Source organism: Nilaparvata lugens, chromosome 2, assembly GCF_014356525.2.
Source record: "Nilaparvata lugens isolate BPH chromosome 2, ASM1435652v1, whole genome shotgun sequence".
In the NCBI taxonomy this organism is placed as follows: domain Eukaryota; kingdom Metazoa; phylum Arthropoda; class Insecta; order Hemiptera; family Delphacidae; genus Nilaparvata; species Nilaparvata lugens.
In genome coordinates this window covers 33,821,154-33,836,901 of record NC_052505.1, presented here as the reverse complement: position 1 = coordinate 33,836,901, position 15,748 = coordinate 33,821,154, and the positions used below count along the sequence as shown (strand labels likewise).

Here is a 15,748-nt window from a genome sequence, read left to right as displayed (position 1 = left end):
GAACTGGAATTTGCAGTTACCATGAGCATGAGTTAGAAACTTCGAACATTCTAACCATTTGATAGAAATAGATACAGTAATGATTCATGAAATATAAAATTGTGACTCAGTGCTCGTTCTACCTTGAATTCCATCCCCTTATTACTCTTATTTCATTCTGCCTGATGAAGACTCACCGGAGACGGCAGTTAATCCGATCATAAATCACAAAATATTGATTCGAACATAAACCACTATCACGTCGAGAAGTAGGCCCACTCATCATTTTCTTGCAAGCAGTGTCGCGACCGATAATAATCCATTACGGGTCAATTCCTTCCTATAAAACAGTGGGGACTTTTTAAACCACGCTTAACGACGGCAGGAGACGATTAAGCGCAAGAGATGCTGATGAATGGCTGGAAATTTGGAAGGTGAGAAAAACGTAATGGATGGGATTAGGCGAATTATCACCTTCATAAGCTGTTAACTACGGTACGGGCCTGGAAACATACTCAGCAGTAATATCCGTGCTCGTTAATACAGGGTCCACTGCACACAGCCAACAGCCCACAGGCCACCACTACACGATGACCTAGGCAGGAATTCTATCTTATTAGTCCATCAATTATCTTCCTCTTGGCGACCCATCTAATCGCTTAAACAGCTCAAATTATTCATCTCACCCCCCCCCCCCCCAACTAGCCAGATCAGACTACATCTCCATAATCAGCTAATGAGCTGGGTTTCGATAACGGATGGCATCGAAAGAGAATAACAGCAGTCTTGATAAAGTGAAATATCTGAATATTGGCGTTTGTTTTGTGGCAGTTCATCATTTCTCCCTTCGTAAATTCTAGGGATGGATATTTCAGAAGGTAAAAGACCATTGTGAAAATATTGTGTGATGTTTGTTGAGTTTTCAATAAAATAATCTAGTTCTATTATGTTAGTAATGGCATAAAAGTTCAAGAGCTTTTCAGCGATTAACACTGTTATAAATAAGTATCATGATATCAAAATAATCTCAATATTATAAAAAAGTTACTGTTGAGAATGACATATACCATACGGGTATGGTCTATCATGTATGCATCATCTATATATATAATATTATAAAAATGAATGTCTGTGTGTTAGTTTGTTTGTTCCCTATAGACTCGAAAACTACTTGACAGAACGGCATGAAACTTTGGAATATGATGTGTGAATATTGGGAATGGTTTCTGACCAGAAATTTTGATAAGGGGGCTAATAATAATTATATATTAATCCATTTCACAGACCTATATTTTCGAAATTGTCGGCCGAGCGACTAACGTAGAACGGGTAGATTACGTAGAACGTAACGTAGATCATCGTGATTCAAGATCATTTTGTGATAATAAACTCGTCACTCTGTGATGAAATTGTTTACTGGTATTAGAACGGTAGTTTTAAGCACATTCACATAGGAAGTCCTTATTGAGATGTAAATGAAAATATTGATTGTCAGATAAATTTAATGATTCACCAAATAAATTCAATTGTGACATGAGATACATTGACTTTTTGGCGGTACGAAGTTCGCCGGGTAAGCTAGTAAATTATATTTATTCATACAACATACTCATCAGCCGAACTAATGAGCTACTCATTGAAACTCAATTTATTTTAATAATACGCATTGAATAAAAATTGACAACTAGTGATTACGTTATGGGAGATTACTTCTTTCTTCTCAATTGATTTTTGTTATGTAGGTTTGAAATGTATTCAGTAGTGAAATGATTTGAAATGTATATTGGAAATTTCTAGAAATACTTCATATTCGAATTCATCAGCAACTTGAACTACAATACTCTACTAAATCTACTACTCTACTTAACTACTCTTTCCAGAGGATGATCCCCAAATAAGGCTTAAGGCTTTCGCGTTAGTAATATCGATAATATCTAGGACAGAATTTACTCTTGCGGACAGTATTGGAGGAGGCTGTGGTTTATAACTGAACGAGGTCTACTGCTCACCGAACTACTAGTTAGAATGATTTGTTAGAATATCGATAATATCTAGGACAGAGTCTACTTTTGCGGACAGTATTAGAGGAGGCTGTGGTTTATAACTGAACGAGGTCTACTGCTCACAGAACTACTAGATAGAATGATTTGTTAGAATATCGATAATATCTAGGACAGAGTTTACTCTTGCGGACAGTATAAGAGGAGGCTGTGGTTTATAACTGAAAGAGGTCTACTGCTCATAGAACTACTAGTTATAATGATTTTATATACAATGGTGATTGTGAGATACTTTAAGACAGTTATGAGAATGAGAAATGTAGAATTATAATGATTTTTCAATAATAAAATTATTGAGGATTAATATTGGATTGGTAAATTAGATGATTATCTTGATAATCCTCTATGATGATCTTTATTATTGTTTGATCAAATAGGGATGGATAAATGTTCTACAATCCTTCCTTGTTATTTCTGCTATTATCAAATCTTGTCGTATAGCATTCCCCTACATGGAATTCTGCATATGAAGCGGTAAATACAAGCAACAACATGCCGAGAAAAGGTGATGATCAAGTCGACAAGACAACAGCTGTGCACTGCTTTGGTGAGGGGCGGGCGGAAATAACATAATGAAAACGAATAGGAAGTGTGTTGATATTATATTTGGTGGTCTGCGTGTTGCCTACACTGGCGCCGTTGCTGCTATAAACAGGAGCGTGCCAAACTATGCGAAATTAAAACTTCAAAGGCAGCAACGGGTTGGGGAGGGTTGGTAGGGTGGTTCCGCCCTTTGAGAGGCACCGAGGGCGAGAAAATTAAAATATATTACATTTATCTGTTTGCAGACCGGCCTCCAGCCGACGTAATTACATATTCAACAGCCATACACACCTCAGTGCTGTTCTCTACAAAGTAGTGCTGTTGCAACTTTGTAATTCGTCGGAGACCACGGACCACCGCGCCGTGCTACAGTCTGAATTATTATTGTTATCATTCTCACCCCTGAGAGCAGCATGAATCTGCCTGCCTCTCATCCCTTCTCCCACAGAATTTCTTATTCTCATTAAGTTTTCCGGCCAAGTTCCGACTAATTGAATGAACCTGGTGGAAGTTTTTGAACCTGTATTTCTTTTAAGTTATCTTTTCAAGACGCCTGGGAATACTGTGTTAAACTAGTATGGTTTAAGAAGGAAATATTGTCAATTTACAATAAAAAATTGGATAATTTCATATGATGTACTACTGTCTGAAGATTGTAGAACATAAACTGACAATAATAGTAGATTATAAAATATTTGAAAGATATAAGCAGTAGTTGTGATTGTCTCATGGTATGAACCAAGATTGGGCCAATGAAAACAGAATAAAAATGATTAAGTTATGAGAGGACTTCTATTCCTCTGAAACTCCCCATCACCTTGCTAAAAAGATAAACCAAATTGAAGAGTTAAAAGACCTTAATATGAAATGCGTACCGGTATATGTTTGAGATGGTATAAATGACACATTATATTATATATGATTTCAAATAATTTCTATTTAGAACGTAGATCTATCTAGGCAAAGTGAAATTAAACCAAAACTAAGGTTGAACAATGAATAACAGTTTGAGATAAAACGTGATAGAATTAATAAGAACCAATTAGGGATGTCAATCCCGGGATCCCGGTCCATTTTTGATTTTTGATATCTAACAATCCCGGGATTCCACAGCGTCAATCCCGGGATTTTCGGGATTAGGAAACCTGAAATTGTAAATCCTATTCTTCAAAAACAATTCAATATAGAATTCATTTACAGTGATGAATATCACCGTATGCATGACTAATTGCAGTTTTGTATGACTAATTTATTGTTATAATTGTTTGACTAATTTATTCTACAGGCACAGCCTACAGTTGCATTATACATTATAATATGCTCTCTACTGGCTAACTAGAATTCGCATTATCGGTTCACATCATTCGCAGAATGGTTGTTGATCGGTTGTTATTATGCCTCTACGTTTGTTTCAGTTTACACACCAGCACAATTACCAGTCTAGACCAGTGAGTATAGAATGTAATTCTACACTTAAGAATTCTATTCTTTATAACATTCTATAATCTTTGGTCTAGACGGCGCAATATTTACAATAGTGCTGATGTCATTTCCTTGAAATGCACTCAGAACTTTGTAAAGACTTCAGAAATCAGAAATAAACATGCACCATCTATTCACTCTCTGTCTAATTATTTCTCATAATTATCTTCTCTTTCTCCATCATAAGTAGAATATCTACAAAATTCACTTCTATTCACTTCTATTGAAGTGAATATAGTTGGCTCTACAAAATTTCATTTAGTAGTGGTTCAGCTTTTGAAAAAAGTTACTCCTAATCTTGAAAACATTTATAGAAATAGAATGTACAATTTTAATAGTATTCCTAAGTGATTTTACATTTCAATTTTATCCTCTCCCTCTATTATGAGCCCTTTTTCACCTCCACACACTGTTACTAAACATGTAATTGAGGAGAAACAATTGGTTAAAAATGCATGGAACTGATTTTTGCCAATCCCGGAATTAGTCCCGGGATCCCGGGATTGATATTGGATAATCCCGAAATACCGGGATTGGAAATCAGTCCCGGGATTGACATCCCTAGAACCAGGCCCGGCCCCAGGGGTGGGCAGACCGGGCGGCCGCCCAGGGCGGCAGGTTTTGGGGGCGGCAAATGTAAAGGAACGGAAAATTTTAAAATTCAAATAAATAATAAATTTATAATATCAAAATAATGTGAATAGTAAAATTATATAAGAAGCTTTTCAACCTCGAGCTAATGAAGACTTTTCTAAGAACAACAATGTCCCAGGAACGTCTGAGTGGTCTAGCGAACATAAAATAGTCCAGTCCCCAGATCTTGAAGAATTGGTGAAGGAATTTCCCATGGCAAAGGTCAGACGAGTTCTACTTAATTAAACAGGTGTGTTGAACAAACTTGTAGAAATTGTAGTTCTAATTACTTAGCAAGTTAGGTAGGCCTAATACTATGTTGCAGTATACGTCTTAAGGCTGTGCAAAGGCTAAAAATAAGCTTTCTTGTACTGGTGATATTTTTCAAAGCTTTTCGATTTGTACCGGTATATATCCAAATGAAAAAGTTTTCTTAGGAAAAAATTTTCTTCCAATTATTACTTTTTGAGATAATATGAACGCCTAAAGTTTAAATTTTTGGGACAGGACATTTCAAATTCGGAATTTGAATTGTTCTGTCCCAAAAATTTAAACTTTAGGCGCTCATGTCTCAGAAAGTAATGATTGAAAAAAAAATGTTTTCCTGAGAAAACTTTTTCATTTTGATAGCTTGATCCTTAAGCGATCCTTGATCGTGTCCTCGCGCGCCTCTCCACTAGGAAATACCGAAATAAAGTGCAACTAACGGGTGATTCTCATAGAACATAATCTCATGAGCTTATATCATTGTGCGAAATATCACTGTGAGGACAGTATAGATAGTTATGATGGTTGAAGCTAAAAATGAGGAGTTTTTCACAATACAATGAGCATTGTTGTCAAGTGAACCTGGAAATCTATATGAGATAGAGCACTCTACCTAGTCTCAGAATTTAGAGCACAAAATTACGCCCAGAGGGATTTTGAATTTCACATCTAGATTGTAATCGGGCTATATTGTTGATCAAATACTAAATATGATCAAAATTGATTTTTTTCTTAAAATATCACTCATATTTGAAGAATCATAACTCAGTACTCATTCGAGATAGAGAGTTCCAAAAGATCTCATTTCATTCAGAATTTTATGATCTTAAAAAAGGCAGGAGCAAATTTTTCTGTCCGATCACTGATTTTGCCGGAAATATCTGAAAACTGGAAAATGAACCTAAAATACGGACTTTTTGGGCCAATCTGTATCTGCACAAGGGAATGTTACATGAAGAATTTGGTTCTGAACCTCTCTCATGTATCCAAATAAAATATTAAAAAATCAGAACTACGATATAAATTGCAAGCAAACCCCCATTTTTATGTCTATATTGACTGGACTTTACTGTTCCCCAATATTTATATTTGTCAAATATTTGTTTAAATGTCAATAAATATTGTTAAACATAATTTTTTAGAGTTTACTCAGACTCTGTGGTGTCGCATCACAGCGGAGACACAATAGTAATGCTGGTTACACACTGGGCGGTTTCTGCCGCGGCGGTGAAACTGCCGTCGCCGCCTCGAAAAAAAAGTCGAGCTTACACATTCAGCGGAAAAAATACCGCCAAACATCGAGCGGCAAAATTACCGCCACATATGATCAATAGCCAAAATAATTATTGTAGTTATTCATCGCAAACGTGTTGTTACTTCTCTGTTTCGTGAGTGTTCAGTTAATTGTATTTTGCACATTTTTCAAAAGTATAATTATATTATTAAGTGTTTAACCAGAGACAAGAATAATATAGTATCTATCTTACTTATCCTTCATCTATGGTTTAACTTAAAATGGAAAGGCAACAACTTTTACCACTTTTGTTGTACCGTCGAAGGAATAGAAGACAGCAGAGAAATCGCCTTGCTTGGATTCATTGAAATGAACGTTTTTATCAAATCGACAGCGATATACAACATATTACAGGTTTTTCCTTGTCATCCAGAGTTTCAAAATCCCCCCTATCTCGAAACACACTTCCTTCCACGCATTCCTTGTTGCATCTCGATCCTTAATTATGTCGAGGGTTTTGTCCCACAAAACTGGCCTCTGTTCTACAAATGATATTAACAACTCACTGTCTATTAACTTACTCATTTTCTCACACTCGTCAACCACAAACACTTGAAACAATAAATAAATGTTATAAACAACTTAAAAACTTTACAAAAAGACATATATTGAAAGGCTGATTTTCAAAGACCTCTGACTTGGAGCAACTGGGAAAGACGACTGATCAGCGGCGACGGTAGACAACCGCCAAATGTGTTAACGCCCATTTGGTCACGTACGCAACTACGTAGACAAGAGCGGCAAAAACACCGCCAGCCGCAGTGGCAGTGGACGGCTGCACAGCTGCCGCCAACGGCAATATAGCCGCGCGGCGTTTCTGCCGCCCTGTGTGTAAGCTTCCATTCAAGTCCATAGACTACTGCTCGAACGGCGGCGACGGCGAAATTACCGCCCCGGCAGAAACCGCCCAATGTGTAACCGGCGTTAGGCGATCGCTCAAGGAGGGGTGGAACCCGGGATTAACAATTAAAGACGGAATACTTGCAGGGTGGGGCGGCAGTTGCCGATCTCGCCCAGGGCGGCAAAGTCCCTAGGGCCGTGCCTGCCTAGAACCAATACAATTAATGATAATTGGCAAAATTAGTGAACATTAATAGAATGGATGAAAGCTCATAGACTAAATCATTCTATTAAACGACTAGAATATAATTGACTAGCGACTGACGAACTTTTTGGCGAGGAGGCATTATATTGTGGGTAGGCTGGTACTGGATTTGCGATATTCAGGAGGGTACGTCACTGGTCTTGGCCCATGCTTACACACTCGAAAGATGATCTTCTGGTTGTGATCTTTTACAGGTTATTAACTTTAATAAGTTATTCCCATCGTATTTGATACAATTTTTAAGTGAAAAACATTCACATTCTTTGATGAGGCTAAGAATATGACAAACAATCATTCTTTGATGTGGCAAACATTCATCAAAAATGTGAGTGTTTTTTCACTTGAAAGTTTTATCAAATACGATAGGAATATTATATTAAGGGAGCAATTTCTGTATTTATATATCTGGTTATTTTTATATCTGGTTATTAATGTTTAACGGATCTCGAAAACGGCTCTAAAGATTTTCACGAAATTTGGAACATAGTAGGTTTATGATATAAAGATTCGATTGCACTAGGTCTCATTCTTTGGAAAACTCGCTGAACGACATTAAAAGGATAATTCATCCTTGGAAAACAGATGATAATTTCGTCGTCTCTCGATAACAGAAAATGCGTGTGCCTGTGTGGGAGAAAGACAGAATTATTTCCAGCTGTGTAATCATAATCAATCAGCGAGAAATTTTGTCTTGCTAGACAATTTAATCGATTTGATCAACATAATCTGATTTGTTGATATCACATGATAATCCTCCTAAACTAGAGTATATAATAGTTTTCAAAGTTGATCATTATTTGACAATATTTCAAGTGACTAGTGAGTGTTATTTTGTTATTCAATTTGGTTTGTATATAATCTAAATTATACATTTTTTTGTTTTCAAATGTTTGAACAGAAAATTGAACCTGAATTCAAGTGTATAGAACATAACCTACTTTCTGGACTATTTATAGTGTATAAATCAAAATTCGGAAAAAGCAGTTTTTGCTGTGCTGTGCCTGAAAGTACTTCCCCAATCATTTTAAAGAATTGTGTTTGGTTTATCAAAAGTCAATAAATAAATAACGAGCGAAGCTCGGTGCCCCGATATTAATAGTTAAAACAAGATGGATAACCAACAACATAATAAATTATTCGAATATTTCTAGTGACTTGAAACCCGCTGTTCGTGATTTTATCTGAAATTGATATAAAAATGTTTCTTACATAAAATAGAATGATAGAGATTCCATGACTAAAACTGAAACACGATTGATACACCAATTATATTGTCGGTGTAAGTGCACGTCCAGTGCCAACATACCTGTCATCAAATTTTTGGTTGGGATCGATTTAGTATGTTATTTTGAGCAAAAATCACAAAAATTAAACGGCGGTCACTATTGTTTTTAAAATAAACTAAGTTCAAAGTAGCAAAATTTTACATGCATTTAACCTATGAGTAGCAGCCATTTTGATTATTGAAACCATCAAATTATGATATTCCTAATCTGAGTTTTCCTAACCGAAAGCTTTTCCTAACCTAAGATTTCCTAACCTCAAGCTTTTCCTAACCTAAAGCTTTTAATCGCAACAGGTATGTTGGCACTGGACGTGCACTTTAGCCATATTGTCTTTTGCTCTACTCGAAGTCAAAGCCTCTTCTATTCTCAAAGCTCTTGTAACATACTGCTTTATCATTCAGAAGTTGAAAATAATCATAAAGTTACGAAAAGCTGAACTCTAAAACACACCAGTAAGAATATTTTAGACATTCTTCTAATGAAATTCGGTTTTGGGCTAGGCCTTTTGGTCCTTTTCTGAACATGTATTTGACTTGTGTATTATGAAATGTGAATAAATAAATACAGGAATAGCCGACCAAAGTTGCGTAACTTTTATTCATAGAAAATATGAAAATGTTACCTGATATGTTCCCAAGTTGGCGACGACACAGGGAAGGATGGCGTCGCGACCCACGGCCACTGTCACATTCGGAATCGGCTCAGCAAACCTTGGCTTCTCTGTTGCACCTAACAAACACTATCAACATTAATTCATTTCAATCAGACGTTGAGGAACAGAGTCGAAAACTATTCATTCTTCAATAATCAATCAACAAATATGATCCGAAAATGTGTGATCAAGTCAGATCAATTAACTCATTCTATTTCTAAACCTTTTCTAGCAACCTATTGTTGAATGATGATGAAAATAGAAATGAAGAAGAAAATGAAGTTTTAGGCGGAGTTAGGACTTTTAAGTCTTCTCTACCACTCAACCTAACAACGATAATGTGACTTGTAATTAATCTAAAGGGGTTTTCAGAAGTATTATTATTATTATTTTATTAATTCAATGATACAAAATTATTATGTAAAATAATTTGGGGAGGATCAACAGGCACAGCCCAAAACTGTTCCTCCCCCGAATTTTGATTGAAATAGTACAGAAAATAGGTTATGTTTTCTTCACTCTATAAATTTTGTCCAGTTTTCTCACCAAACACTAGAACAATTAATTTTGAATTTAATAAGATTAAGATCCGAATTGATAACAAAATTTCTTCTACTTAGCACTCAAATCTGTAGAATAAATATTAAATTGAAATATTTTGTTCCGAAAATTGAAATTTAATTAAGTAATGTCGAATATTGCAGGGTATTGTTCCTGGATGATAGGAGACTACAAATGTCGTATTTGAAGTGTCCAATACTCAGCGGTTATCCTTATAGCTGCCATTTTGTTTTCTCCACTTAGGAATTTTTATCTCAAGAACGAAATGAGTATTTCTCAAACTTGGCATGAATATTTATGCTATAAAGACTCAACTTTAAAAAATAAAATAAAAAATTTTCCATGTAAATTCCCAAAATGACGGCCATTTTAAATTTTTTATGGCGAATTTCACGAAAACAGTTTACAGTTTACTTTAGAAACAGTTTACTTTACAGAATATTTACAAGAGACGAAAAAGTTAGTAAATTTTATCAAAATTCCAAGGATACCTTATTTATTAAGATTGGTCAGAGAATAACAGAGAAATCAATTCTTTTCGTACTACATGCATGACCATGAACAAACAAGATCATCTGAAAAATTGTAAAATCAGCTGGATGGCCATATGGAGCAAAACCGAGTTTCAAAGCTTCGTCTTTAATACAATATTGGAATTAAAAATGTAATATCCTATTATAGTAAGCGAGCAATTTCTGTATATCTGTTTCTATTTTTATATCTGGTTATTTATGTTCAACGGATCTCGAAAACGGCTCTAACGATTTTCACGAAATTCGGAACATAGTAGGTTTATGATATAAAAATTCGATTACACCAGGTCTCATTCTTGAGAAAACTCGCTGAACGACATCAAAAGGATAGAAGCATGGTGCAATTCATCCTTGGCTGAAACAGCTGAGACTTTTGTCGTCTGTGAATAGTAAAAAAGTGATTGAGAAAGTGAGTCTGTGGAAAATCAAAATATCGCATCCCCCAAATTCATAAGCTGACATATAGCCAGCTGCAAAATATAAACACGATCATTTCAGAGAATTGTGTTATGTTTATCAAAAGATAAGAATAACGAGTGAAGCTCGGTGCGCCAATATTTGATGTTTAAATGGTGAAGAGAGGTCATGCATGCAGTACGAAAAGAATTAATTTCTCTGTTATTCTCTGACCAATCTTAATAAATAAGGTATCCTTGAATTCTTGATAAAATTTGCTAACTTTTCTGTCTCTTGTAAATTTTCTGTAAAGTGAACGGGTTTCGTGAAGTTTGCCATCAAAAATCTTAAATGGCCGCCATTTTCAATATGTACATCGAACATGTTTCATTTTATTTTTTAAAGTTGTGTCTTTATAGCATAAATGTTCGTGCAAAATTTCAGATCAATATAACATTTCGTTTTTGAGATAAAAATTCCCAAGTGAAAAAACAAAATGGCAGCTATAAGGATAAACGCTGAGTTTTGGACAATTCAAATATGACATCCTAAGTCTCCTATCATCCAGGAACAATACCCTAAAATGATCGATACTACTTCTGAAATATTCTGTATAACAACACGTATCAATTTTATTCGTTATTGAAATTGAATATTCACTCTGATTGTAATTGTGATGGATATAAGTCATTTTTGAAAGCAGAATGTATAATGAGAATTTTTAATTTAAATCTCATCAAGTAGACTCCATTCAGTCACAACAGTATTGATATAATGACACGTTGCAATAGCTTTGTGACTGATTTACGGATGAGGAGATTTAACTCTTTGTGCTGGTTGCACAAAAGCCGGTTAAATTTCAACCGTGATTAATTCGACGAGAACCAATCAGGAAAACCATCTTTTCAGAAAAGCCTTCTCTGATTGGTTCTCGTGGAATTAACTTTTGTGCAACCGAGCCTCAACACATTTGTTAAATTTTATTGAATCTCGAACTGAAAAGCAGAAAGATGCAAAATACATTTAAAAACAGTGCATCGGTGATACTACTGGAAGAAATTTATAATAGAATTCGAAAAAATATGATAAAGACGTTCATTCTTAAACTTTCGAATCATCCCATTTCCAAGATATGAGCATTGTTTGAAAAATAATGATAACAGAAAGAATTATTTGTTGAGATTAAAGCTATGCGTCTGTCATTAAATTTCTCTCAATAAAGATCAACAGTTAAGATCAACTTGATCTTCTTGTTTTAACAAGATAAACAAACTTGCTGTTTTAACATTTCCTAACATATTCAAGTAGAGGAAGGTAGCATATTCGTACAAAAGAATTTACCGTAATTTTCATGAGAAATTTTTCTTCCATTCTTTCCAATCAAGCTTATCAAGCTTTATCCAACTTTGCTAGTAGCGAAAGCAACATTTCTCATGAATCGTGATGAAACTTACTTTCTGAATGCAAAGCTGATCTGAAATATTATGACTAAAAAATTTAAATTGCCAGCTGTTACAGCAGTAGGCTTATTGATGAGCGATTCAGCCGCAAAATACATATCCGAAAAGCTACATATCGAAAACAGTAGTAGAATCTTCAGTGGTTGAAATACAGTAGTAGCAGTAAAATTAATCAAAATAGTATAATAATTTACTCTTTGATGAATGAAAATGTAAAATTCACAGTAGTAATTACAATAGTAACTAAATCATTTACATCAACTATGGTAACTTTGAAAAAGCAGGTTGACAACTTCATCGGATTTTAGATTTTTCAAATCAAATCATTTTTTAATATTCTTATTGTTTATAAAATATCATCTTTGAACGTGAATAACGGAGGTATGATTATTGAGACATCGATTTGTGGGTTTCGCCATTTATTCTCTCTTCAAATTCTGTATGGAAATAATGTTCAAAAGACCACCTTATTATCTCAAAATGGGATTCGGAATGGCAGAACCAAGATGACGGACAAAAATTTTGAAACGTAAAGTAGTTTTTAATTCGATTATCAAATTATCCTAGTAAATTTGAGCTGTTTTCATAATTTCAACCAACTCTGTATAGGGAATTGGTGAATAGAATTTTTAATATAGGAATTGTCAAATAAATTGTTTTATATCACGGAGAAAACCGTTTTCAATTGTTGAAATGTAAGGCTAATGCTTGAAGAAATTTAAATTTTCAAAAATGTTATACTTCACAAACACAAACTTACTCTAACCAATACTTAACAGTAGTTAGCATACTTTTGTGGCAAACGCCTAAAATTTGAGTGTAATGAGCATTTTAATCTGTCCATTTTCATTACAACAATAAACAAATTTAAAATGATTTAAACAAATCATTGCTAATCGATTGGTGATTCGGTTCTGTCTGGAGGAGCATTCAACAGACCCGGGCAATCAGCTAATTGTAGGGTTCGAATAGATTAAAGTTATTTTTATTATCAGTAAACGGTACATCAGCGAATGAAACGAGCCCGATATTAGAGTGACAATCATGTCATGTTCAGTGTTTATTGTTATTACTGTAAATTGATCGTTCCCATCAGTATTATATAATACTACTATTATCAAACTCAATTGTTGAAACTTACCAATGAACAAAAAAATCAACATACAATAAAACAGCAATTTTTTAAACTCTTCATATGATAGATGTTTTGGCAACCATGGATATCATACACTTTCTGTAAATTATCAAGTGAATTTGGTCGAAAAATTATTCGGCTGATATTTCATCCTATGCCTTACTTTTAGAACATTTGTGCCACAGATTCAAATTGAAGATGCGGTTGAACAACATCTGTGCTTGTACAATATTGTACAAGGCTAAAGAATGAGTCTTCAAATCTAGCAGAGCTAAAAATCTGCAGGTTCTGCACATTAAACACATTTGTCATGTCATAAGACATCACTATAATCACATTTGCTTGAATTTTCTATAGTAAAGGCTCCGTGGCGAGTATGCTCAAACTCCCAGGTCTTACCTCCAGTATTTTAGAAGGTTGAATGAATTTTTAAATCTGCTCATACATTTGGCACGTTGAGGAAAGCTTCTACTTATATAACGAAGAAGCGCAACAGAATTGGTCATTGAGACGCTAGCTGCGGCCAATAAGTTGCAGCAAGGGGTCGATATCAGTACAAATGGCACTATTACAAGTTTCTTAATCAAATCCTAGATAAATGGTGAGTAGGAGACGGGTGGGGGGGAGGTGAGCAGAGTGCATGTTGTATACTCTGTACTCTGTACATCAGCTGCAACTTCATGGACAATTTTGCGTTTGAGCTTTTGCCTTGCTAAAACCAAGGCAATATCCCTTCCTCCTCCTCCGCCCTACTTGTTACTCCCTGAATCCCTTCTCGTCTTTTAACCCTATCTCCGTGTCTGCTACTCGGCCCTTATTTCCCCAGAGCAACATTTCTTCCCTTTGCTCCGTCCCTTCCTCCCCGCTGGCAACAATCTTCCCGCTAAATTGCCTGCGCTTTTTTGTTCCAATTGTAATTGCGGAATTTCTTATTTTATCATTGAAAGTTCTAAAAATTGTTTTTGGTAGTAAGTTTGGCGTTGAGTGGGGATATGGCCGCGGGCCGGACTACTGTAACGGACGACTGGCCTCCGGCTGCCGCTGCTACTGAATCTCTCGGCACTCGGAAATCTCAAAACAGACGCTGTTGATGGTTATGACTGCCCACTTCTACTGCTACTATTACTCCTTTTCCTCCTTCTCGCCCCTCCTCCTACCACTCCAAGAACATCTCCACCTCATCATATTCCATGACCATTTCCACCTACTTCTCCATCTCCTGCTCCACTCCTCAACCTCCCCACCTACTCCTCTTCCTCTCACACCTCCTCTTCCTCCTCCTCATCCTCTTCCTTCTCCTCCTTCTTGTCCACCTTCTCCCCAAACTTTCCTTCTTTCTCCTACGCCTACTCCCAATCCTGCTCCTTCCTCTCCACATTGCAACTGTGGCAATAGACTTCCTCCTACTCTTCCTCCTCCTCCTTCAATTATCCACAACCTCCTCCTCCTTATCCTCCTTCTCATCCTCCTTCTCCCTCTTCTCCATCTCTTCCCTCTACTCTTTTTCCCCTACTCCTCCTTCTCCACCTTTTCCCTCTTCTCCTCCTTCTTCCAACTCTCTCACTCTTCCTCCTCGTCCTCCACACTCTTTCTAAACCTCCTCCATCATCACTTCACTTCCTCTTCCTCCTCCTCCTCCTCCTCCTTCTCCTACCAACTTCTCCACCTACTTTTCATCTTCCTCCTCCTCCTGTAGCACGAGTCGTTCGCCTATTCTCTCCTCTCTCATCTTTCACTTGAATTATTTCACTTGCACTAAAGTGCGAGTCCAAGCGAGCGAACTCGGAAACACCTCCCGGTACATAACACGGATACTGCATCACAACATTTTAATGCGCGCAGCGAGATAGCGAAATGTGTACTACGAGAGTAAGTAGCGATGTCATTTGAATTACAATATTCTCGGCCACTGTGGAATTTATGTATCACTCTAAAAACCAGCCCGCTGGACTGGTCTCATTATCTAATTGAATTTGATGTTGACAAACAAAAATGCATCAACCAGATTCTGTTATTTCAAGATTACTATTTCAATTTATAAAGGAACAAATCAGATATAATGGGAATAGTTTATAAATTGATAAAGTTCTTATGAATTTTTCATGATGGATAGTGGGAATACTCCTTTGCTCTCCGGGTACAAACAGAAGGGTCAAGTCGATATTCAGTTTTCAGTGTAAGTCTCGATCAACCGTTATGTAACACACATTGTGAAGCATGGCTAGGCTTACCCGTGAACAGTACGGTTACATCTTGATTTCCGTTCACAAGGATGACATTACAATTTATATCATTGGAGCTGATTAGTGGTATCGATCAGACCGAAATCTAAACCGTGTCTTTCCCGTTTTTTTCGCATCTT

At 36.0% G+C, this 15,748-nt stretch overlaps 1 protein-coding gene across 1 annotated transcript in view; it reads right to left on the bottom strand.

The window, feature by feature from the left end:
- Nucleotides 1-15,748, bottom strand: part of LOC111049115 (lachesin) — a 51,999-nt gene that overhangs the window by 25,382 nt on the left and 10,869 nt on the right. Inside the window, exon 2 of the mRNA XM_022335120.2 lies at nucleotides 9,272-9,378. Coding sequence (XP_022190812.2) covers nucleotides 9,272-9,378 — 107 coding nt within the window. The remainder of the gene's footprint in view (nucleotides 1-9,271; nucleotides 9,379-15,748) is intronic.